This window comes from Danio rerio, chromosome 2, assembly GCF_049306965.1.
Source record: "Danio rerio strain Tuebingen ecotype United States chromosome 2, GRCz12tu, whole genome shotgun sequence".
In the NCBI taxonomy this organism is placed as follows: domain Eukaryota; kingdom Metazoa; phylum Chordata; class Actinopteri; order Cypriniformes; family Danionidae; genus Danio; species Danio rerio.
Window position 1 is genome coordinate 40,102,768 of NC_133177.1, and position 23,476 is coordinate 40,126,243.

Consider the following 23,476-nt stretch of genomic DNA (forward strand, 5'->3'; position numbering starts at 1 on the left):
TCAATATTTGTGATGATGCCCATTGTTTTATTTCACAACTACATGTTAGACAGCAGCTCATGACAGATGTTCACTGTAGAATCCAAAAAGTATTTACTTAAAAAATAAAGACACTCAATATAAACACATAGAACCATACATGAAAGGCTAAATAAATAATCCCACCATTCAGAACTTCCATCTTTTCCTACATAAATTAAGGCTTAAAACGAGCAACCATCCAGTAAATCCTACCTGATATTTCTTACAGCTGGCACCTCTTAAACATTGGCCGATTTAACCTTTCTGACATTAAAAAGATGCACAGGGAAAAGGATTGCTATATTTACTACGTGTAATCACTATTCAATATTGCACATATGCCAAAATGTGCACAAGAAGAGAATGCCAAGGTTAAGTGTTTAATATCAATGTGGTGTAACCAACAGTGTCTGTAAAGCTGCTAATAGGTTTGTATAAACCATTAAGTAACAGATGATGCCGGTTGATCAGAGTATAGTAAACGGCTGCTTATTACAAACGTGACGAGATAATATATTTTTTTTATATATAGTGCATCACTGTACAAATAAACAATTAGGATTAATGTCAGTCACTGATAATATAAATATACGCACACATACACATAATACCAACCTTAAGTCTTGCAGCAGGAGCATAAGAACTGTGCGCTGAAATGATCAATCAGACATAAGAGGCATCCTGGGAAATTGATGTGGGGTGTCTTACTACAGAAACTACTCAGGATTTTGGAAGACCTCAGGGGGAACACGACTGTACAACTGTAAGATTGTGAATTTCATACACAAAGTGAACCTGTAGACCGGTTTCATCCTTCACTGCTCAATTAAGGAGACGAAAGCCTCTGAAAAATGTTACGAATAAATAGCAAGCAGTCCATTGGCCAAATCAAATCAACCGTTGTCATATAGCTAAGTTACACATTTACAATTTGGTCCAATGCCTGAAAATAACAAACGCTAACGGTCTCCTACTCATGATATATGGTGTATTTTTAGATGAGATCTTGGAGTAAAAACTCTGGAAGTGTGAAAACTTGCTGTGTAGAAATGGAGAAATTAAAGAACCAATTAAAAGAAAAGAAACAAAACAAAAAGGTTGAGCAAAACGAAATAAAATTTAATGATTGTAAATGCCATGTGAAACAAAAAGAAAGATTTCAAAAGGAAAGACAAAAGCAAAATTAACAAAAAGAAAAAAAAACTAAATGGAACAACACAAAATTAAATCACAAGGCAGTCTTAAAAAGCATACGCATTAGTACTGTATATCTATTTTCAAAGAACCAAACTAAACTCAAAGTATGTTTTACTCTAGAGAAAAACAAAACAAAAAAAATGCAAACCATAAACAGAAGATGCTGATGCTCAAATGTAATAACATTTTTACATAAATACTCAGTACCTAGCATTTAGATGTCCAAATATATTTTTGGAATATGCTCAGAGATGTGCAAGCTGCACCTCTGCCGGGGAGAAACTAAACTTTCCATTCATGTCTTTGGTCCTTCTAAGATATCAGTCTTTTCAGAGGGTCCCTTTACAAACAAGTAACACGTTAGTTAAAGACTTTCCCCTCACTGACAACAGGCATTTCATAGACACTCGGCTTCCTTTACCACTGCCTCTCTTCTTTTCTGTGAAACACTCAGCATGCTGGATTTAAAACTCGGATTTTAATGAACGAATGATCTGTTGTGAGATGAGCAAGGAGCTTCCTGCCAAACCAAAAAGTGCTACATTATTGAGAGCAAAGAGGACAACCGTCATCAAATTAAGGCATTGTAGATACTGAAGAACAATGTAGGATGTACATACTGGCGAAAGATTAAAAAACTTAAAATCTCAAGTTTTAAATCCAGCATCTGGCGAATGAGGCGTCCGACCACATATGGCACGTAGCAACAATATCAGGCTAACATCGGAGACAAATTTTTATCAAATGCGAAATTGGTCAAATATTGGGATTAACCAGAACACCTAAAACACTTGAATTTGAAGCATCAAACAGCTTAAATCTTAAAAGAAACAAAAATAACCTGTCAAACAGATGTCTAAACGAGACTGAGAAAACGTGAACATTTGCAAAGACTTGATTATACACTAAAATAATAGTTTTTCAAAACTGCCAATTTCTCTGGCATCGCAGAAAAAACCCTCCCTTCCTCCCCCCCTCTCTCCTTCATTTTGCAGGCAAACCCTGCTTTCTACTTGTGCGACTTGCTTGTTTTGAATGACACTTGTAAAATCTTGTCCCCGAGACGGTAGCCGTTGAGACTGGCGATAGCCATGGCGGCCTCTTCGTAGTGTGTCATGGTAACAAACCCAAATCCTTTGCACTTGTTGGTGTTGAAGTCACGGATAACTTTGACGTTTGTGACTGCGCCGAAGGGCCCGAACATCTGCCACAGAATGCCCTCATCTGCGTCCTGGCCCAAGTTGTAGATGAAGATGCACCAGCCTGATGAAGAGTTTCCAGGCACGTTTACACCAGACATGCCGCTCATGTGGTCCACGCTCATCGGAGAAAACCTAAGGGCAGGAAATGACATCATATGTTCAGCAGATATGCACCTAAAGTTTTAAGAACCAAGAGTTTTCATTCCTTTAAGAGAAATGTGGTTAATCAATGAAATGGACATATACTTGATACTTTATCTAGGGTGGTTTCCCAAACACCGATTCAACTCATGGCAGAACTATCATAGTACCATGCATGGTTTGGCAAAAGAACGATGTACTGACGAATGTTTCTCAAAACCGTAGTTGATTTTTCGCAGAACAATTGTGTAAACCACATTAGTTATAACGTAAATTCCCATAATGATGCTTTAAACAGTAGAGGAGTAACAACTTCTTCAGAGAAAAAACCCATACTCGTTTTCCATATTAATCTAAATACATGTAAACGGTACATTTAGAGCCTATGTTTCCTTTAGTAATATTGAGAATATTCCATATTTCTAGGTAAAACATAAAACCACTTAGCTAATACATATTCTAATTTCATATATAAATCTTATAAATTGTTAGGCTAATGGTTGAAATTTATCGTGGGCAATTTATTAGAATAAAAAAAATCCTAATTATTATTATTATTATTGTTATTATTATTTTAATTCTACTTTTAAAAATTGACATCCAAACCACTGCAGAAATGTTCTAACCAACTGGCCCATGTCAAATAGGGCTACAATAGACACACATTCCTTTATTAATAACCTACCATAAATGAAAAGCATTAACATATGCTATATATTTGATTCCACAAGCTTTGGAGACATAAATTTCACTTTTAAATATTAGGTCACCTATGTTCATCATCAGCCACAGCTGCGTTCAAATTGCATAAATGTAAATTTACTGCGAAGGAAACGCAATTGTCAAAATGAGGTTAGCTGAAACTGAACTGTAAAAATACTTTGAAGCCGTCTCCTTTACGGGTAATTTGTTTTCGATTTTTTATTTTAATCATTGCGAGTTTAAATGGGGCGTTCTAAATTAATAGGGCAATTGAGGGATAACTGGGAATAGAACACAACCAGGAACTATGCTTCTAACTACAGCTCTAGAGGTGTAGTTGAAAATGTACAAGTATGCCACGCAGATTGCAAATGTCTATTTGAACGATGGATTTGGGAAATGCCAAATTACACACTAAGTTTGTAACAGAACTTGCAACCTTAGATGGCTAACACTGGTTTTCAGAAACGCAGCCTAGATTGGAATCTGCTCAGCAAATCTGCAAATCTGCACTTTGTGGAACTCTGTTTTATGCAATATCTACATTGGTTTATATGACAAGGACGTTGGCCTGCTATGCCAAACCAAAACGTCTAATAAAACCGCATAATCAATCTGGTTATAGTAAGATGATGCAAAGTATAGAGGTAAACAGGGTCTGAAATGCTGAGTATCCACCTTCAACTTTAAAAACCTATTTGACTATATTGAATTCATAGTGTAACTGCTTGTGTGTTCAAACGCATCCACAATAGACGTGCGATTCTCTGCTCACAGACCTAAAGTTTAAACATTGAGATGTGCCGAAGAGTGATGCTGTTTGCTGAAACTATGGATTTAAATTGTTAAATTATATTGGCAAAAGCAAAACTTGTAATCCTGGCGCTTTTGTGAGACAAAACTAACAGACTAAATCAGGTTAACAGAAATTATTTCACATTTGCTTTGAAATCTATTTTTTGATTATTTATTTATTTATTGCCATATCAGCAACTTATGGCTAACTCATGGCAAGGTGCATATACATAAGAATATTACATGATTAAAACAAATTCGTATTACAATTAAAAGTTACTTGGATAAATATATAAAATATAAATAAAATTCACACAAAAATGTTGAAAGCTAAATATTTTGTTTGTTAAATTTTTGTTAATTTAAGATTCTTCCTGGTGGTACCTTTTAAAAAATGTCCATCAAAGTACTCTCCTTATGTTGTCTATTTGTATTAAAACTTGCACTTTCCAACAAAAAATGTTTGATAGTAAGAGCAGCTTGAAAGTAATTACATTTAGGTGGGTCTTCGTTACTGAGTAAATACAAATGAGTCAACTTAGAAAGTCCAATTTGACATCTAGTATAGACAGTTTGATCATGCTAAGCGTCTTTTTGGGTTACTTTCTTGTAATTTAATATTTATGCAGTTGTCCCATTTCCTTTGCCATGTTTCGTTTATGTACAAATAAATTGTGGGTTTCTAGTTCTCAGGAGGAATTAATCTTTCTGTCACTTTCAATGAGATAGCCTGTTTTGCTGCTTCATCTGCCAGTTCATTACCATGGTTTGAAATCTATACAATTAATATTTAATCTGTAGGTTTTATTGGGGCTGTATTCACCTGCTAAAATGTTAGCAGATATTCACAAAAATCCAAACCATTCAATGATTCAAACAAGTTGTTCAACACATTCTTTGCCCCTATTCACCTGAATCTCTGGGCCTGGTGGTGGACGGGTCCTCCAAAGCGGCGAGACTGTTGGTGATACACCTGGGGAATAACTTGTGTGTTTTTCACTTGGTTGGGACTGGCTGCAAACTTCACAGTCATCTGCTCAGCAGCGCCTGGTGGTTTTTGCCCATTCAAGTCCTTGATTGCGTCCTCTGCCTCTGCCCTTTTGTCAAATCGAATGAAAGCCACACCACGAGAGAGTCCTAGAAACAGAAAAGACAAAAGCACAAATGTAAAAATGACAATCATCCACAACATTCCAGGTGTGACAAACATTTGTTCATTTACAAACCTGATGCCTGATCAACAAGTACACGGGAGTTGATTATTCGACCATAACGTCCGAACATTTCTTCAACATCCTTTTGTGTCATTGTTTTAGGCAGCCCACTGATGTAAAGATTAGCATCCTTGATGGAGTCAGAGCTTGGCCTGGCATATGACACCTGTCAGGATAAGCAAAGTTAAAGATATCATATTTTGGAAAAACTATGAAAGGGTAATAAACTGTCTTTTTTTTTTTTTAAATAGATAAGAGATACTTTAATTTTTTTTTATTACAGTTTAAAGTAGTTTTTTTTTGGCAAATCATGAACACCCTCAAAAGGTGTGGAAATAAAATATACCTGGTTCCTATCCTTTAGACAGTTAATAAAAGAAAAATATATTCTACAGCATTAAAGCAACATTTAAGCTAAGTATTTACAACCTGTACACCATAGATAAAATAAGTATCTATAATGATAAATCTAAATATTGAGAGGCCTGATAAAACTGCAACAACCAAGATTCCATCAGGTCTGAGCAATTATACTGTACTTTGTTCTCGCTGCCTTTTTCTCACAACCGGTGATCTGAAGCAATGACACAATTTAACTTTACACAAGAGCACCTTATGTCACATTACCTTGATAGTTTTAGACTGTAGTCTCAGTCCATTGAGAGTACTGATTGCTCTTTCTGCATCATTAGGGTTAAGATAGTTAACAAATCCGTACCCTAAACTGTGGCCTAGAGAAAAAAAAAGGAAAACAATAAAACAAACAAACAAAACAAAAAAAAGATGAAACGTTCCAAATACAAAGGAAAAAAACATCCTAGTATCAAGTGTTAAAACTTCTGGGGGGAGAAAGTTGAGCCACCAAACAAATAAATCCACATTGACTTCCACAAAAGTGGGACAAGCCTGAGAAAGGACACTAAAAGCTGATTTTTCTTCAAACACTGAAATGAAGGTTACAATTACAAAACAAAACTTAAACTACTTCAAAAGTTCTGCCGGAGGTGCAAACTTAAGTTTTCGAAATATCACGACTATAAATATTTTGCATAGGCACAAAATAAACACTACATCCATAAGATCAACAAACGATATTTTCATCCTCAATATTCTTTTTTTTTTTTTTTTTTAATGCGTGCCTGATTTGAGACCAGCGTGCCATATACGGATGAACACTTGCCTGCTACTTTGTCTCGGATAAGTTTGGCAGACTCCACCTCCCCAATGCTGCTGAAGAGACTCCGCAGCTCATCCTGGCTCATATTCTGTGGCAGGTAGTTGACGATAAGGTTGGTTTTGGAGTCGATGAGCTCATCGGCCATGTGGTCTTCGTAACCGTTCGACATGTCGTACACCTCCTAGAAATGACATGTTTAGGAGAATTAAACATTTTGCATGTTATATGTAGAATTGTATGGTGTTGCCAATTTCAATGCAAACTCCACATAAACACTTTCCTTAACTTGGTGAAAATGGAGCAAATTTGATTGTGCGAGATTTCAATTACTACAGATAGAAAGCCAATAACATTTAAACAAAATATAAAAAACTATTATGTAAAAAAGGTATTCATTCATCAGAGTTTGCATTATTGGTCTTAAAGGCTGAATTTCTTTGCCCTTTATTTACCATTAACAAAATTCCTTTCATTTTAAACAACTGCAGTCAGGTTTCTTAAAATGACTTTATATTCCTGCAGTAATTACATGAATCTAAACATTTTATTAATTAGAAATTGATAACATATTTATTAATTACATTTATCGCCATTCCCAATCTACACAAATTTAAAAAATTATTAGACCAAAAAAACACCCCAACGAAAATTACACACCAAGCATTTCAATACAACTTTACCTTATATAAGACATTTGACCATTGTCTTATTACTGTGTAAAACGATACCTTCCCCACAGTTCTCAATCACTAAAATGAAAATCCAGTAGACCATAAGTGAACTTGAGTGATAATACATACAAATCTACATAAAAACAAGTAACCATAATGTCCAAAAGGACAGACAATTGTCAGTGGGACTGCAGTTCCTTTACAAGAGTTGATAAACACTGCCTCCAATGGAGTCAAGTCAAAACTACATGTGATCCAATTTATTCAACACAAATACAATAAGGATTGGTAGTGTACAATTTAATAAAAAAGCTCTCCTTGAGCACATTTTAGGTGAAGTAGAAAGGAACTGATCACTGCGGACACCGTGATTACTCTGATATCAGACAGTGTGTCCCATTCATGTCAGAAGAGAGGTCTTATTGTGTATTCCACATGGGTACCCAGTCAACCTTCAAGGCTGAAACAAACAGGCATTATTACTGACCGTCCCACAATCTAACATTGGAGGTTTTGATAAAGTGCTCTGAATAACTCCGAAAATTCAGGTCACACTCCATCCGACTACTCCCTGCCCAATCACAAGCTTGTCCCTATGAACATTTACAGTTCAAATGCCTTCAGTTGACATTAGAAAACACCTAATTAATGATTCTACAGCATCTACTGAAAATACTAATCTGATATTACAGTAGAAGTATTACTCGCTTATCACAGGCTACAGAACTACAAGGACGAAAACAGCCTACAAGCACTGAACACCACTAAGTCCTGCGTACAGTTTCAGAATAACGACAAAATTAAATAAATTTCAATCGACATTCAGTCCCTGATGGACGCAAATTCTACTCACTTTTAAGTATCTAACGTGTCCCCTTCTGACTGCCATGTAGAGCCGTCACAGATCCCGACTCTGAAGATACCAAAAACAAAATAAGGTAATAAAAATACACGCTGACGAAAAGGGGTGGTAGGAAAGAGGGCGGGTTTGGGGTTCAGAGTTAAAAGAAATAAACTAAAATAAAAGAAGGGCAAAGAGATAAAGACGAGCCACCTTCTGAAATAACCTGTGGAAAAAGAATAACAACCATCGGCCATTAAGAAGTGTTGTTTCAGCGTGTATTTTTAGCACCTCACTTTGAGTCTATTCTGCCTTCACACAAATCTGAGAATACATGGTGTTCTTTATAAATAATAATGAGCTTTTTTCCCCTTAAAGAAACACTTCTGGAAATGGGAAAAAAACTCTAAAAATGCAAATACTGCAATGTCAATATTACATGTAGTTATTTGCAGATTTTCCTGCACTTACAGATAGGCATAGGTCGGTATAAGTTTCTGATGGCAAGATAACCTTTAATAGAAATACCACTGTACTCTAAAATAGGTACTTTTAAATATCTGAAAAACAAACGAAAAAAAAAAAAAAAACAGTTCACCATTGAACAAAATAAATTTTATTTTGGGAAACATTTCTAATATTTGAGCTGTAAACATGTCAGCCTATACAATAAAAATAAATCATTGATTTCTGCTCCCTTCATTAGTTTCAAACTAGGGCTGGGCAATATGCAAAAACGCAATCTTGATAATTACTTTCTATATTAAACGATAACGATATATTTTTTGATACAAGTTGTTAATGTTTCCAGATTTAAAAAGAGTATCTCAACAATGACTGAAGCCATAAAAATTAGTTCAAGAAATAGCAAAAAAATTTCGGCAGATAAATTTTCAGTGGCTGAAAATTCAATACATCTCTAATACAGGGTTTCTGCAGGTTTTATCAAGTTAAATTTAAGAGTTTTTAAGACGTTTTAAGACAATTATGAATAAAATTTTAAACTTATACAAGGTAAATGCTAAGAATTTTTTGGAATATGCCAGAAAAAGATTTTCACTTGCCTAATCAAAAAATTTTCAGAATTGAATACATTTAATACAACAATAATAATTAAATAATAAAAAATATAGCTTTGGTCAGTATACTCTGCAGTAAATAAATGCAAAACTACTAAACAAATTTTACTGGAAGTAATAAAAAAACATTGTTAAATGGCGTTAAAAATGCTATATTTAAATAAATAAAAATTGTATTGAGATTGTTGGTGATTGTATGAGCATACATTGTTGTATGCTCGTATGTTAATGGCCAGATTGGGAAGATATACGTGAACAAAAGAAAATTAAGACCTGTTATAAAAAAAAAAGATTTAAGACCCACAACACAATATATTGGTAGATTTAAGACTTAAGGCCAAAAATGTAGCTTTTGGAATTAAGGACATTTCAAGACCCCGTGTTAATAACAACACACTTTTAGATTACCATTATTGCATTTTCTGCTGTGTGATCGGCTCTTAGATCAATATAGAGTGGAAAAAAGTCCAGAGCTTATTATTATTGACTAATTATCAAGATTTGATTTAATATAGATTATTAACCCAGCCTCATTTCAAACACAGATTTCTTTACTACACATTTATAAAAAACAAAGAAAAAAAAACCCACCTTGACCTTTCCAAACCTTGAAACTGGTTATCATCCCATGCCTACTTACAGACCTATGTTGTCTTACCTGTATATTATTCCTCAATGGCTTTTTATTGTTGTTTAATGGTGTTGAATGTAAGTATTGTTGTAATTATTCTTCATTTTGTAGAATTTTGTTCATGCATAATTTACACTATACAATAAATTATTTATTCTACACATTTGCTTTCCTTTCAACATAACAACAGTGAATTTCTATTCTACAGACCTCTCCAGAAGTAGAGATGAAACTGTCCACAAATAAAGGCGTATAATCATAAATAATCATAAATATTACCCAAATTGTATTACCACATTTACACAAATGTAAAATACATTTCATTTCTCTCTTCAGACCCACATTGTCATGGCAAAAAATCTCGCATTTTGTGAAACATTTTTCAAGTACACAATACGTTATACATTCCTTTTCATAAAGAAATGAACAATTATAATCATAAATTAAAGCAGACAACGTGAGAAAACATTTTCTCTCCACCTATTGAGTGAACAAAGCGGCTCCAGGTACAGTTCGGTATCATTTCATTCATTTGTTCACGACACAATTTATGCAACATTTAAGGCGGTGGACGTTACTAAAAAAGCACTGGAATAAAAAAAAACACTCGCTACACTTTTCTGCCTCTGTTAGTTTCTCATAAATGAAACAAAGAGTTTTTGTAATTCAGTCTAGTCGTGGGGGCGTACATTTTACAAGCCGCCCGCAGCAGGACGTCGCTCTTCCGGTCATGCTGGTGTAAGATTACCTCGCCATTGTTAAGGTTTCGTCTCTTAGCTACAGAAATACAACCTTGTAGAATTACACAGCATGCTTAAAAATGTAAGTAAAGGCTGCAAAATATATCTAACATCAAAACAGCATCCAACACGAGGCCTCAATCCCCACACACCGTCCCCGTATTTTCGCGATGACTCGTCCTGTAAATCCCATGCAACTCTCGAGTTCAAACTCGAGCAGGCTGCGCTAAGAGGCCTAACCCGCATAAAGCCAGGCCTCAGACACCGAAGGGGTTATAACGTTACTAAACCCTGATAAACACGATTAAACGCAACTTTAAAGACATAAACACACGTTACATGTATATTTGGACCCTTACCGACTTCAACGTCTCTCCGAATCTGCAGATGAATGAACGCACGCGGAGCTTTAGCGGAACGTGGCTTTTTGGCGCTGCGCTCTTGTGACACAAAAAACACGCCACAAGGGAGCTCAGCAGAGGAAGCGGAAGTCTCGACCCCTCCCACATTCGCAATCCATTCAAATGCAGATAAACCGCCGCTTATGATACAACTAGATAGTTTTTACGTGTTTTTGTCTCTTCTATTGTCGTTTTTCCATTTCTTTTTATTTGGGGGAAGATTTTACAGCACAAGTAAGTAAACATGAAGCATCTAAAGAATCTCCCGTCATGATGCGAACAAGACGAACACACTCAAACGAGGAATAAGAACAAATAGCAAGAATAAACATTGTAGAAAATGACAAAAAATACAGTAGATGAATAAATACGTTGACACTGGCCGATATTTGATATAGTCTAAATCAGGCTCGTAGCCAGCCTGGTGAAAGGGATGGTTTTCTTTTTCTAAAAAGTGGACCTTTTTGCAGTTATTCGCTTCATTTTCTTTTTAATTGTGAGGTTTAAATGCTGATTTAGAGATATTTTAAGCATTATTTTAGCTGGATTAGCTTATCAGATGGTCAACATACCACACTTTTTGATGTACTAAAAATATTTACTAAAGATTTAAAATGAAGAAACATGAAGAAAAAATACTTATTTTTAACTTAATATACTTAACTTTATTACCCTAACTTATCCTATATAATTAGAAAAAAATGTAATCTGTTAAAGTTTTAAATTTAAAATGGTTGTCATTTATTAGGCAAATAACAAACTGAGCATCAAATTCAATTTCCTCAGGCAGAATTTTTCCATTTGAATATTGAATCATTAAAACAGTAATGATAATAATGTAGAGCTTGACAATTTTCCAGCCTCTTTTGTAAAAAATAGTACATTTGAAAATTCATCGATTACAACAATAGTCAAATCATTATTATAATTAACGTCTAGGTGCTTTACACTTTTTTATTGGTCATTTTTTCTTTCAAAAATAAGGTTCAAGACTTAGAATAAAAGTTCATTGTAAAATGTTTTTGCTATTTAACAACAATACAATATGTCAGTGGTGAAAGATGACTTCATTTATGACACATTCTGCTTGGTCTTAAAGCTATTGATATCTTAATTTCACAATTTATGATGGCTTAGCAATCAAAATGGGACAAATGAGCTCACGTATGATACAAAATCTGGACCTTTGTCTGTGGGGGGGGTGGGTCTTTCGAACTACACAAATCCACTCTGGCTACGGGTCTGTAAGTAGTTGAAGCTCTGAAATACTTTCACAAAATATAATTAGCATTTTTTTCTGCTGACCCAAATAAATGTGTGATATTTGCCCTGCAATGAAACAAAATTCATGATACAGGAAAAATGAGAACTTAAATCTGATTTTAAAAATGTTGTCTTGTTGAACAATGGTCTATATGCACAGCTGTTTTTCAGCTAATGAATTTCCAGTGAAAGGTGTATGTGACTATTTTCAGTTTCATACGGTTCTTTTTACCGCATCAATGTCGTAATGTGATTCAAATATAATCGGTTAAATAGACTTAAGCATTCGTTTTGGTTGTTAAAGAGTAAAAAGGGATGTAAGACCATTTAAATAAAGGTAGGGGCCGTCATTAGCAGCAGGCTAGCGCAGAGACTCAATTGAAAATACTGTGGTAAAATAAATGTTTTAAAGACATGGCTGTGCAGTGCTTCTCATCCAATCTGAGACCCACTTTATCCCGGATATCTATCAGGCAGTGATGATCACAGATTTTTCAGAGTTTAATAGTTTTATTGATTCTCGGGCAAATTTCAGAATGGAATACAGTATATAACTCTGTAAAGAACCAACAGTTTACCCTATTAACAAACCCAACCCAAACTAATCCCTAACTACGACTTTAAGGTCTCGGCTTAGCTGTCATTAAATACAGTTAAAGCCTCCATCTTTATATAATAAAGAGAAAATAAAATACAATAAAAAAAATGAATAGGTAAGTTCAGTCAATAACATATCACAGTTACACTGTCACAATCAGTATGTTTCTCACACATTTATTACTATTCCATTTACAAACAGGTTAAGTACTTGGACCAGTTTTATAGTTTAGGTTTAGCTTTAGTCCATTTGCTTATAAGACATTTTCTTCCAAATGTGGCCACTCTAGCAAGTTCTACCGGCCATTTTTGAAGGGAAGGGGCATCCTCTGATTTCAAACTCATGAGAATTATTTGTCTCCCAATCAGCAAACTGGTTTGGACCCAGGATTTTATGTCTTAATTTTTTATTTCAATGTCTATCCAACCACCTAACCACCTAGTATAGTCTAGGGCATAATGTGATATAAAAATCTACAACCAAACAAATGTGTTTATGAACTCTTTTCCAGAAATCTAGAATTTTTTGTACAAGACCATAGAGCATGAACTAGATTCTGGCTGACTGAAATTAAAAATCTGTGTGCATATACCCCATTGTCTTCATTTTTACCAACAGCCAGCAATGCATTTGTAGCCAACATTAAAAAACAAACAAATTTTTTATTCAGTAGTATCTATTTTATTGTGCAAAGTAAATGCCTTGGTGTGTAAATAAAACATCTATAAAAATATGAATAGTCACACCTTAGAAATTCAGGAAAACATGGAGTGCTTTATGTATTAGAATAGATAATAACAAGTGATATATAAAAAGACATTAAAATGTAATATGCAGGCATTTAGGAATATTGTTTAAAGATATTTGGATGTTTTTAGTCCTGGTCCAGAATTCGATACTCTTGTGGGACTGGGTATCTCATTAGCTGTCCCACTGTAATCCAAGACAATACCTAAAGTGGGGAATGGTTAGAATTGACATCAAATCTATACACTGTAAATATATTATACACTTCAATAATAAATAAATGAATTATTACTCAAATCACAGAGCTCACCAGCAAAACAAGAACCACTAAAGATGTTATGTGGATGATGTGCACCACAAGTAGTAATAGCTCCTTAAGTTTAACCTGACAGGCCTGGAATAGAAAAACAAAACAAAATGTGATTGTTGATCATAACAAAGTCATTCATTTATTTTCCTTTGGCTTAATCCCTTTATTCATCAGGGGTCACCACAGCTGAATGAACCGCCAACTTAGCCAGGATATGTTTTACACATGCTAATGCCTTTGAAGCTGCAACCCATTCAGGATGTACGTGACTTTTTTTCTGTAGCAGAACATTAAAGACCAAAATGTACTGTCAAGGGCCACAGTTTTAAGTTAACAGATTTCTAATAAATTCTGATTGCCTGTATGTCATTTTTTGACTCTTGCCAAGTGTCAGAAGCAGTTAACTTCCTTTATTTAGCTTTAAAAATCACCAAGGATTACAGGTTTAGCTAACATTCACTTCTTTACTGTTATACTGAAGCAAACAAGTCACATATACATGTTGGATGGTCTGAGGGTGAGAAAATTAACACAATATTTCCTTAAATATCACAATGTCTAAACAGTTTAAATACATTTTCCAGATAAAATACAATCAAAAGTTTTGTATTACTTTCAGTCGTTTGGGATGCAGTGACAATCAGCCAATTATTTTGTGGAACAGATCCACAACTTTTGATGTTGATATATTATAATATAAGTCCTTGTGTTGCACGTGTTAAGAGGTTTGCTGAAGGTGGCAGCTGACGTGCAGCGAGAGGTTTGCGTCTTTAAAAAAACTATCACAGTTCGTGTTTGTTTAAAAGGAAGAATGATCAATAAATCCATATTAAACAGTCCCTTAAAAGTGACGTTGTATCTTCGCTTTCGGGCTCAGCCGCGCTTTGCACTCACACTACAAACATACCGCACCAAAAGTCCAACTGAACTGCGCTCTGGCAGACCTCTTCCAACCGGGCCAGGGCCAACCAACTGAATAGCACCTGGACCCGATTGGGAGCACTCAAACTTGTCAAACAAACCAGAAAAATGTGCCCAGGCATGGTATGGACACCCTAGTGTGAGTGCACCTTTAATTAAAAATATCTATATTCCGATTTAACATTATATACTCCATAAACTTATAATAAAAATGGATAAGTTTCTTCTTATCTTTTAAAAAAATATTCATTCATTTTTCTTTGGTTTAGTCTCTTTGTAATCAGGAGTTGCCACAGGAGAATTAACTGCCAACTATTCAAACTAGACCAACTTCCAACTAAAATAGTTGCCAACTTCCAAGTGCCCTTCCAGCTGCAGCCCAATACTGGGAAACAGTTTAAAAGACATCAAATCATCAAAAGAAAAAATATATACATTACAGTGTGGTATAGTAGTTTTAATAAAGTAGTTATAATAGTAGTTATAACAAAAAAAAGACAAAATACATAGATGAATTATTCTAATCCATTACTTCAGAAAACAGAATTTAATGCAATAGTACTGCCTCAGCTAAAACTCAGGAAATCATGGAGAGACAAAAAAATAGGAAAATATTTTTTAGATTATGGGTAGCTCAAAAAGAATTAGTGACTGTACCTCATTGTAGAGAAGCATGGGTGCATCTAAAGTCCCATTGCACGAGTGAAAGGTTGTGTTGCAGCAGCTTTGAGGAACATCATATTTCCCACTGTGATTAAACCAGGGCGTTTGCAACCAATCTGTGTAGTTCATGACACCACAACACTGCAACTATAACAAAAAAAATGATCACAATCTGATTTTGCAAACAAACAGAATTTCTAGAAATGCCATGATGCAAATACCTCACTCTGGAGACGATCCACTGCTTTGGTATCCGGATCTTGACTGTTATTACTGTAGTTCTGAAACACATCTTTAAGGGGTGCCAACTCTGCATCAAGCTTGAAAAAAAGACATGTAAAATATTGTAAAAGACACTGTAGTGAAATACGCTTGACTCTTGTATCGCCAAATACTGTAGAACTCCAATTACCTTTCCCTGATAAAAGTATGCCAATGCAGCAGTGGTACCCACAACGCAAAACACAATAATGAGGAAATAAACAAACTGAAAGACAAGAAACATTCAAATCCTTAAATCACAGAGCATCCTTATAATGAGTACAGCAATATACTTCACTGAATAAAAGGACACATTTCTCCATCTTACCAATCCATGTCCACATGAAGGTTTTTTGCTAGACACAAGACAGCCAATGCTTCCAGTGATAAAGAGAATGGCTCCACTGACAACAGCCAGCAATGCTGGGAAAATGATATAAAGGTTGCTAAAAAATAGGCCGTAAACTCTGTATTTATGCAGCAAGAATGAACCACCAAGACCTGTAATACCAGTCAGCTGGACAAAGAGAAAAAGGGGGTTAAAACAACAGGAAACACTTCATGTATTTCGCAATACCTGTCATGTGCCGTACACATGATAGAAGTCATTCTTATTGAAAAACACTTCAATTAACATACACAAAATCATATTTTGCTGAATTCACAAACCATATAATCCTTTATAATAAGTATTTCTAGGTCTATTTGTAACATTAAACTGCATTTATATGAATATTTATGATTTTCTTTATATGGCGAAGAGTACAAATTTAAGTGTTGTTTAACACTCATTTACAAATCAACAGCAGCACTTCATCTGAGCTGAATGTAAGCTAAACTGATGGTGTTGTTTATTTGCATATCAAACATCTATTATTACAAAATATGATAGGCTAACTTGAGTTTGGTTTGCATTCTTAAAAGGAAATGTATCATAGATCTGCCTTAATGTGTTTTAAACAAACATACAATGTAACATTGATTAAAAAACATGCAAAATTATAAGTAATTATGACAAATGCATAATGACCAGCAAACTCACCAAAAAAAGTAGACAAGTAATCTTCAGGAATAATCCAATAGCGCCTCTATTTAGAGCCATGGCTTTTCTTTAATTGATATTAATGAATCGATTAGACACACTCGTATCCCATGTCAAGGTCCAGATCAACATAAATTGTGACAACCAAACACTGATATGAAAGCGGGTCTACTTTAAAACCGAAACCTCATAAGAACATGCGGAAGTGAAGGAATTACGAATCAGTAAACAAGAAGGGGGCACTGTTTCAAAGAAATAAATTACCCAGTGTAAATACCATATAGTGAAGAAAATTATGTAAATTATTTTTACCCGAACGTAGACCGTGTTTAAAATCGTTCTGAATATATGTTAAACATGCATAACGTTATTTTTATGAAAGACAAAATTCCATAAGTATGAAATAATTACTGTCGTTCGAAATAACACAATTAATTCCATAATGTCAGAGCAAAAGGAACAAACATGAATAAAGACTGTGTATCTGACGTCATATTTTTGCGACAAACTGGCTTGTCTTGTCATTGAGGAGCAAGATGGCGTCAGCATCAGAGCACCAGGGGGCTCCAGACAGCGAATTGGACGAATTATTAGACAGTAAGGTTTGACGATTGTTTAAATATTAAAGTATTGCTGTTTAAATTGGCGAGCTTGTATAATAACCTTACCATCCGCTAAACTACCGCTTATTAAGCAGTTGTCTCGTGTTGTCAGTTCTTACTCCCGCATCAGTGATTGTAACTTAATGTTTTCCACTGTAACACTTTAGATGTGCATTTGTTAATTAATTAGAAGCTCGTAAGTTATGAGCAGCCAGATTTTGCATCTGAACGGAGTTTGTTATCGGAGCTGCCATAGTTCTATAGCACCAACTTGTTAAAATCGTGTGATTGGATGAAACCAGTCACATGATAATTGTCCATCAGATAAATGTAATACATCATAATACATGTATAAAAAGGTAAGTGTTTTCTCAACCGCAGGTGCTCTTGATGATTTTGACAAGACCAGTGTGCCACCTGTGGCCCCTGAAGCCCCCTCTGACCCTGATGCCGGTGCTAAGAGTAACGAGAAGGTAATAAACATTCTCATTTTAATATGATGCCTGTTTATTTAATGTATTTTCTCATTTTCTGTCTTCTCCTGCAATTCTGCTCTGGGTTTGTTGATGCATCATTACTGCTGGATAATGTTTTTCCCCTCTTTCTCTTCTTCTTCAGCCTCCGCTACTGGAGGACAGTAAGTTCTTTGAATCTCTTTTTGAGGGTGAGATGGCCAACCAAGCACGTGAGGAGTGGGAAAAAGCCATGGCTGAGCTAGCACAAGAAGAACCTGATCTTCTACAGCATTTTCATAAGCTGTCTGAGGCAGCAGGAAAAGTCGGTGAGTTACCAGAAATGGAGTGCTTATGGATAAAGGATATGCATGTTCATCGTCAACTGTGTTGACGAAGTTTCTTAAATGTAGGCACAGATGTAGCTTCACAACAAGAGTTCACCTCCTGTCTTAAAGAGACCCTTAATGGCTTGGCCAAAAATGCAGACAACTTGCAGGTAATGACAGTTTAATTTTTTTTATGTATATTGAAATATGGTGTGAAAAAACTGGTGCGCATTTTGGGATTGGAATGTTTTGTTAAAGTTTTGAAAGAAATGTACACTGAAAACAGTCATATTGCAAAATATTAATATTAAAATTATTGTTTTTTTAATAATGTTAATGTCAAATATTGCCATGATCACAGCATTGAATTTTCAGGAGCCATCGCTTCAGTGTTCAAAGCGCCATATGATCTTTTATAAATGTTTCTAATATGCTAATTTGGTTTGTATCATTGAACATTTTATTGTGGAAGATAAAAATTAATTTAGTTTTAAAAAAACAGCTTTTATCTTAAGTATAAGGTTTTTTTTAACATTGTTTTTGTCTTTGCCACCAATTTTGATTCATTTAAGGCATCCCTGTTAAAGGGTCACGAAACACCAAAACACATTTTTTGAGCTGTTGACAGTCGTATATGTGTCCCACACTGCTAAAAACACTATTAGGACATCTATATTTCACTAAAAAGTGTAAATTGGTTGTTTTTGTGTTATTTCAAGCAAATTCGTACTTCCTGTTTGAAACGAATTTTTGAAGCTGCGTCACGGTCATGACATAATAGCGTTGTATTCCAGCGTGCAGACTGGGCGCCTGTGCCAGAGTGAGTCTTATTACGTCTTACAGTGTGATGCATTAATGCATGAGTAAGGCTTGGTTCAAACCAATCAGCGCGCTCTATTGTGCAACTTCATTAATATTCATTAGTGTCACCGCGTTTACGCCACAGAGACGCCACGTTGTGTTGGCAAAACAAGCGTGAAGTGTTGCTTTTATAGTTTGCTGCCATTAAGTTTCGTTTTCATTTTCTCTCTGTGAGAGCTCATCTGGATCACGTGTGGATTAACAGTGTACGCGACGCTCAACAACAATAACTTACGTGTCTAAGGAGGAACATTGTTTACCTGAGAGCTGTTCTCATCTGCAAACGCTGAGATCCGGATTCGCTTGTAACGTTAGTCTTCTCTTCATAAAGACGCGGCTCTAGTTGCTGGTGATTGTCCTGTCTCTACAGATTTGGTAATTTAGCGACCAGTGCTCTTTGTTTATTCAGTTTGTTCGTATCGAATTAAGTTAACTATTGCACTGAGTGCAAACATAGCATCGCATTTTGTGACCGGAATAACACACGCGGCTTTCTGACACTACATGCCGTGTGCATCTAAGTTTCCGGGAAATGCTGAGTTTTTTTTTTTCTGTCATTCGCCAAGCGGTATCAAACATTGCATGAAAAATACACGCTTAGAGCAGTTCCTCGAATCAAATATCTCGTTTGTCGCGAGGGGCATGAATGAATTCCCTGAATGAAAGAGCCAAACTGCAGTTAAAGTCCTACATTTAATAATTTGGCAAATAATTCGACTACAACAGTCCATGTAGGTTAAACACCATCACTTCCTCATGTGTGTGTATTTTGCCTGAAACTCGCGCGTGCCCAAATAGACACTCCCACACCATCCCACTTTAGTTGCTCCGACACTCCCCCCTAAACAGAGCTGGACACGCCCACTTTTCTGACTTTTTCCAAAGTAGAGGTGTGAAAACACCCTGCTGAAACGAGTGTACATGTACTAACTTCTTTCAAAAAGCTAATTTTCTGGCCCCAAATTTGAAATGCATATAAAGTAATGTTATGTTGAGTATTAATGCATATAAAGTAATATCAACTCTAAATGCAGAGTGCAGGACTGGCTGGAGATGATCTGGTAAAGACCCTGGAGAACATGGGATTGAATGAAAATGGGGAGGCAGGAGGAGAAGATGGCAATATTCTGCCAATTATGCAGTCCATCATGCAGAACCTTTTGTCCAAAGAAGTTCTGTACCCATCACTTAAAGAGATAACAGACAAGGTCAGTTGTTTACAGCATCTGCCTGATCATCCAACCATTGATTAAAATTGTTCTTTCAGAATATGTTAAATATTGATGTTGAAATATTTGAAAATAATCCAATTTGCATTTAGTACCCTGAATGGTTGGAGAGCAACCGGCAGTCCCTTCCTTCTGACCAATTCACGAGGTATGAGCAACAGTACAAGATAATGGGAGAGATATGCAACCAGTTTGAGAAAGATGAAGACAAAGACAGCGCATTTGAAAACATTCTGGAACTCATGCAAAAGGTAAAAAACAAGTAACTTGATTATCATATTTATTTTATTTACAAAGAGATCAATTCACGCTTTATAAACATTTTACTTTCTGTAGTACACATTGTTGCTGATTGAGCATAAAAATGATACTTCACCATCTTTGACCCACGAAAATTGGAATGTTTTGAAAGGCTAAAGACCTTGTTTGTTTTTTAACTGTTGAAAAGAGGCATGACTTCACAGTTGTTCAGTGTTTGGGTTTTCTGGACTATTGTTGGACTATTACTATTTCTTGATTCCTAGTATTCCTTGATTTTTTTAAGCCACTCTCCTGACTATTACACACATGTAGTTAACAAGAATGGATAACGGCAAGATACCAAAAATGTGTGAATGGTCATGTATTATGCAGTTTAGCATTTTATCATGCATTTTTTAAATAGAATTTTTTCAGGGCTTGTTAACATTTATCTGACAAGGCTTTAAAACACATGCAGATGTTTCGTTGTTTGTTGATGTTTTGATGTTTGTCTCTGCCGGAGTATTTAAAGAATGAGCTATAAAGGCACCTCTGTAAAGGGAATGTGTGTGGAGCAGGGGCACATTTCCATTTAAAGAGACTCATTTGAAAACTGTTTTTGTGTCCACTCCGAATGAGCATTTACAGCATGGTGTAAATAAAGGATCCATGGTGATTTTGATCTGAAATTTTGCAGACATTCTGGAAACACATGAGAGTTATATTGCATAATATAAAAAACATAGTAGTACCCTTTTTATCAGGGGTGTCAAACTCAGTTTCTGGAGGGCTGCAGCCCTGCACATTTTAGTTCTAACCCTGCATCAACACACTTGCCTGAAGGATTCTATTAGTTAGATCAGGTGTTTAATAGACCTTTAATAGATGTTTAATAGATAGTTTCACATTTTTTAGTAGCGGAGATCGTCATAGTTGGGAAAACTGGGAGTGCAGTGCATCTTATTTGCTCAAATATTAAAAGAAAAACTCCATGATGATGTTATAAAGATTTTCAGAAAAAGACAATAAAAATTGTGTGAGACTGATAACAGCAGCCAGAGAAGAGAATAACATCAAATATACTGTCATGTCCCATTAGAAACCCCTCGCTAAAGCAGTAATTCACTTTTTGTAATTTGAAGCAATGATGATTGATGATGACATACATAAATACATCTAAACGTTATCTTTTTTTTTTTAAATCAAACTTTTAAAAACTTTCAAGAATTTAAGATGCTGATGACCGTTAAACGCGTCATAACAGGCTTGTATAAAGGGTCCGTTGGGGTTAAAGCTAAACTCTGCAGAGCTGCGGCCCTCCAGGAACTGAGTTTGACACCTTAGCTTTAAATAGTTATTTGAATAATTTTGTACCACCTCTTTACTGTTTCTTTTTGTGGTGGTGTGGTGTTTTTGTACCTATGTTTTCCATTTCTTAAGTAAAAGCACAGTTAATATTGTTTGTTCATGAAAATATTGTCTTCCTCTTAGCTGCAAGACTTGGGTCAACCTCCAAAAGAGCTTGCTGGAGAGGCTGTAAGTGTTTACCTCCTCTTTTTCCCACTAAACAATAATGGCTGTCATAATTACATCATGGTCTTTTTTTTTATCTTTCAGCCTCCTGGCTTGAATTTTGACCCAGAAGCTCTGCACCTTCCTGGAGCACAAGGGCTTCCCGGAGCAGATCAGTGCTCGGTCATGTGATCTCAGTGAGGTCAAAATTAATGTACGTTTGAAAAGATACAATTCGGAGCTAATTATCTGAACCTGATTTGGACACGGTTGATCATGCTCCCCTTTTAAAGGAGTTTGTGTCCGAAACTGAAACTGTGAACGCTCGCTACTCTAATTTTACCCTGTAGTTGTTGTCCACAGAGGTTCTTTTCATATCCATCGCTAATCCATTCATAAACTCACAGTAGAGCAGCTCTTATTGTTTTGAGTGAAGCTTGATATTTCAGAGTGATGGCAGATGGTAAAGTGCTAGAATTGAGATCTGGTTTTGTAAAGGTTTTACACCTTTTCACACCACATTTGACTGGTTGTACGGTGGAATTTATTTAGGGAAAAAGTACAGACAAATGTATAGAGCTCAAAGTGACAGGAAATGTATTTCCGTTGATTAGTTTCATTTGACATCTTGATCTCAGAGGAATGGTGAACGTTCACAGATGCTCATCTGTTTTCACACTTTTAATATCTGTAATTAGTCAGTGACCAAATGGATTTATAGGAAAAGACACTTAAGATTCAGGATTATAATCACGATATAATTTTATTGACCCGTAGACTGCATTTGTGATTAGAATAATTCTCTCTCCTTTTGTCTCCTAACGTTTGCTGTATTTGTCTGAATATCAGCATTATTAAGTGTTGAATTGCCATGTAGATCAATAATTCCCATTATTCCTGTAATGGTGCCTCTGTGTGATGTGTTATTGTCACAATAGTCCTAATTTGCCTTGGTTAAATGAATATTTCATGGTTTCAAAACTGATACATTGTATTAACATTGGAAGAACAAAAAGTAACTAAAGGTTGCTGTCATTCGGTTTTGAGGGGGTGTTTACATGATTATGTTGTGCAAACCTGTCAATGCATTGAAAAAGGATGCTAAAGCAGGATCAAATGTGTAGCTGGTCATCAATTTGCTTTCCTAACACATGCAATTGGAGGTTGGTTGGTGTGGTGTTAATGTGGTTGGTAATAAGAAAGATTAAGAAGGAAAGAATATGGATGAACAGGACAAAAATATGTAACAGTTAAAACACTCAGGGGTTGCTCGCACAACCAAGTACTTAAATCAGCTCATCCGTTATCCCAATCAATGTTCCATTGATCATGTCTGCCCAACTATATTAAAGAACTGCAATTCTCAAAAATGTAAATAAATGTTTAACCTTGCCTTGTTATAAATTATTTACCTGCCCGATTTTATTCCTGTTACATACTGTATCAAATTAAACTATCACCACTGTGCACACAGCTGTTTGATATTTTTTAATACATTTAATCATGTGGCAGATGATTTTATTATTAAGTTTAAAGGAGAGTAAAAGAAGCAATAATACAAGAAGGCAACACAGATAGATATATATATATATATAGATAGATAGATAGATAGATAGATAGATAGATAGATAGAT

General features: G+C 35.4%; 3 protein-coding genes across 11 annotated transcripts; 1 reads left to right on the forward strand and 2 right to left on the reverse strand.

Annotated features, from left to right (window-relative positions):
- Positions 1 to 6: 6 nt before the first annotated feature.
- On the reverse strand, positions 7 to 10,861 carry elavl1a (ELAV like RNA binding protein 1a). 8 transcript variants are annotated; one of them, XM_005171267.5, is made up of 7 exons: positions 10,771 to 10,861; positions 7,974 to 8,033; positions 6,453 to 6,630; positions 5,900 to 6,003; positions 5,285 to 5,438; positions 4,970 to 5,195; positions 7 to 2,552 (listed from the first exon to the last, which is right to left on the reverse strand). In XM_005171267.5, the coding sequence occupies exons 2-7, from the start codon at positions 8,007 to 8,009 to the stop codon at positions 2,228 to 2,230; spliced, it is 1,023 nt and encodes a 340-aa protein (XP_005171324.1). In that variant the 5' UTR covers positions 8,010 to 8,033; positions 10,771 to 10,861; the 3' UTR covers positions 7 to 2,227.
- pex19 (peroxisomal biogenesis factor 19) lies at positions 10,784 to 23,308 on the forward strand. Of its 2 annotated transcripts, none has more exons than XM_073912385.1 (8): positions 10,784 to 11,046; positions 17,601 to 17,692; positions 17,838 to 18,000; positions 18,085 to 18,170; positions 19,896 to 20,069; positions 20,183 to 20,341; positions 21,822 to 21,866; positions 21,948 to 23,308. In XM_073912385.1, exons 1-8 carry the CDS (start codon positions 10,803 to 10,805, stop codon positions 22,032 to 22,034), a joined length of 1,050 nt encoding a protein of 349 aa, XP_073768486.1. In that variant the 5' UTR covers positions 10,784 to 10,802; the 3' UTR covers positions 22,035 to 23,308.
- tspan37 (tetraspanin 37) lies at positions 12,566 to 16,849 on the reverse strand. The gene is made up of 7 exons (NM_001305572.1): positions 16,618 to 16,849; positions 15,904 to 16,092; positions 15,727 to 15,801; positions 15,536 to 15,634; positions 15,309 to 15,461; positions 13,731 to 13,814; positions 12,566 to 13,625 (listed from the first exon to the last, which is right to left on the reverse strand). The coding sequence occupies exons 1-7, from the start codon at positions 16,675 to 16,677 to the stop codon at positions 13,548 to 13,550; spliced, it is 738 nt and encodes a 245-aa protein (NP_001292501.1). The 5' UTR covers positions 16,678 to 16,849; the 3' UTR covers positions 12,566 to 13,547.
- Positions 23,309 to 23,476: the final 168 nt, after the last annotated feature.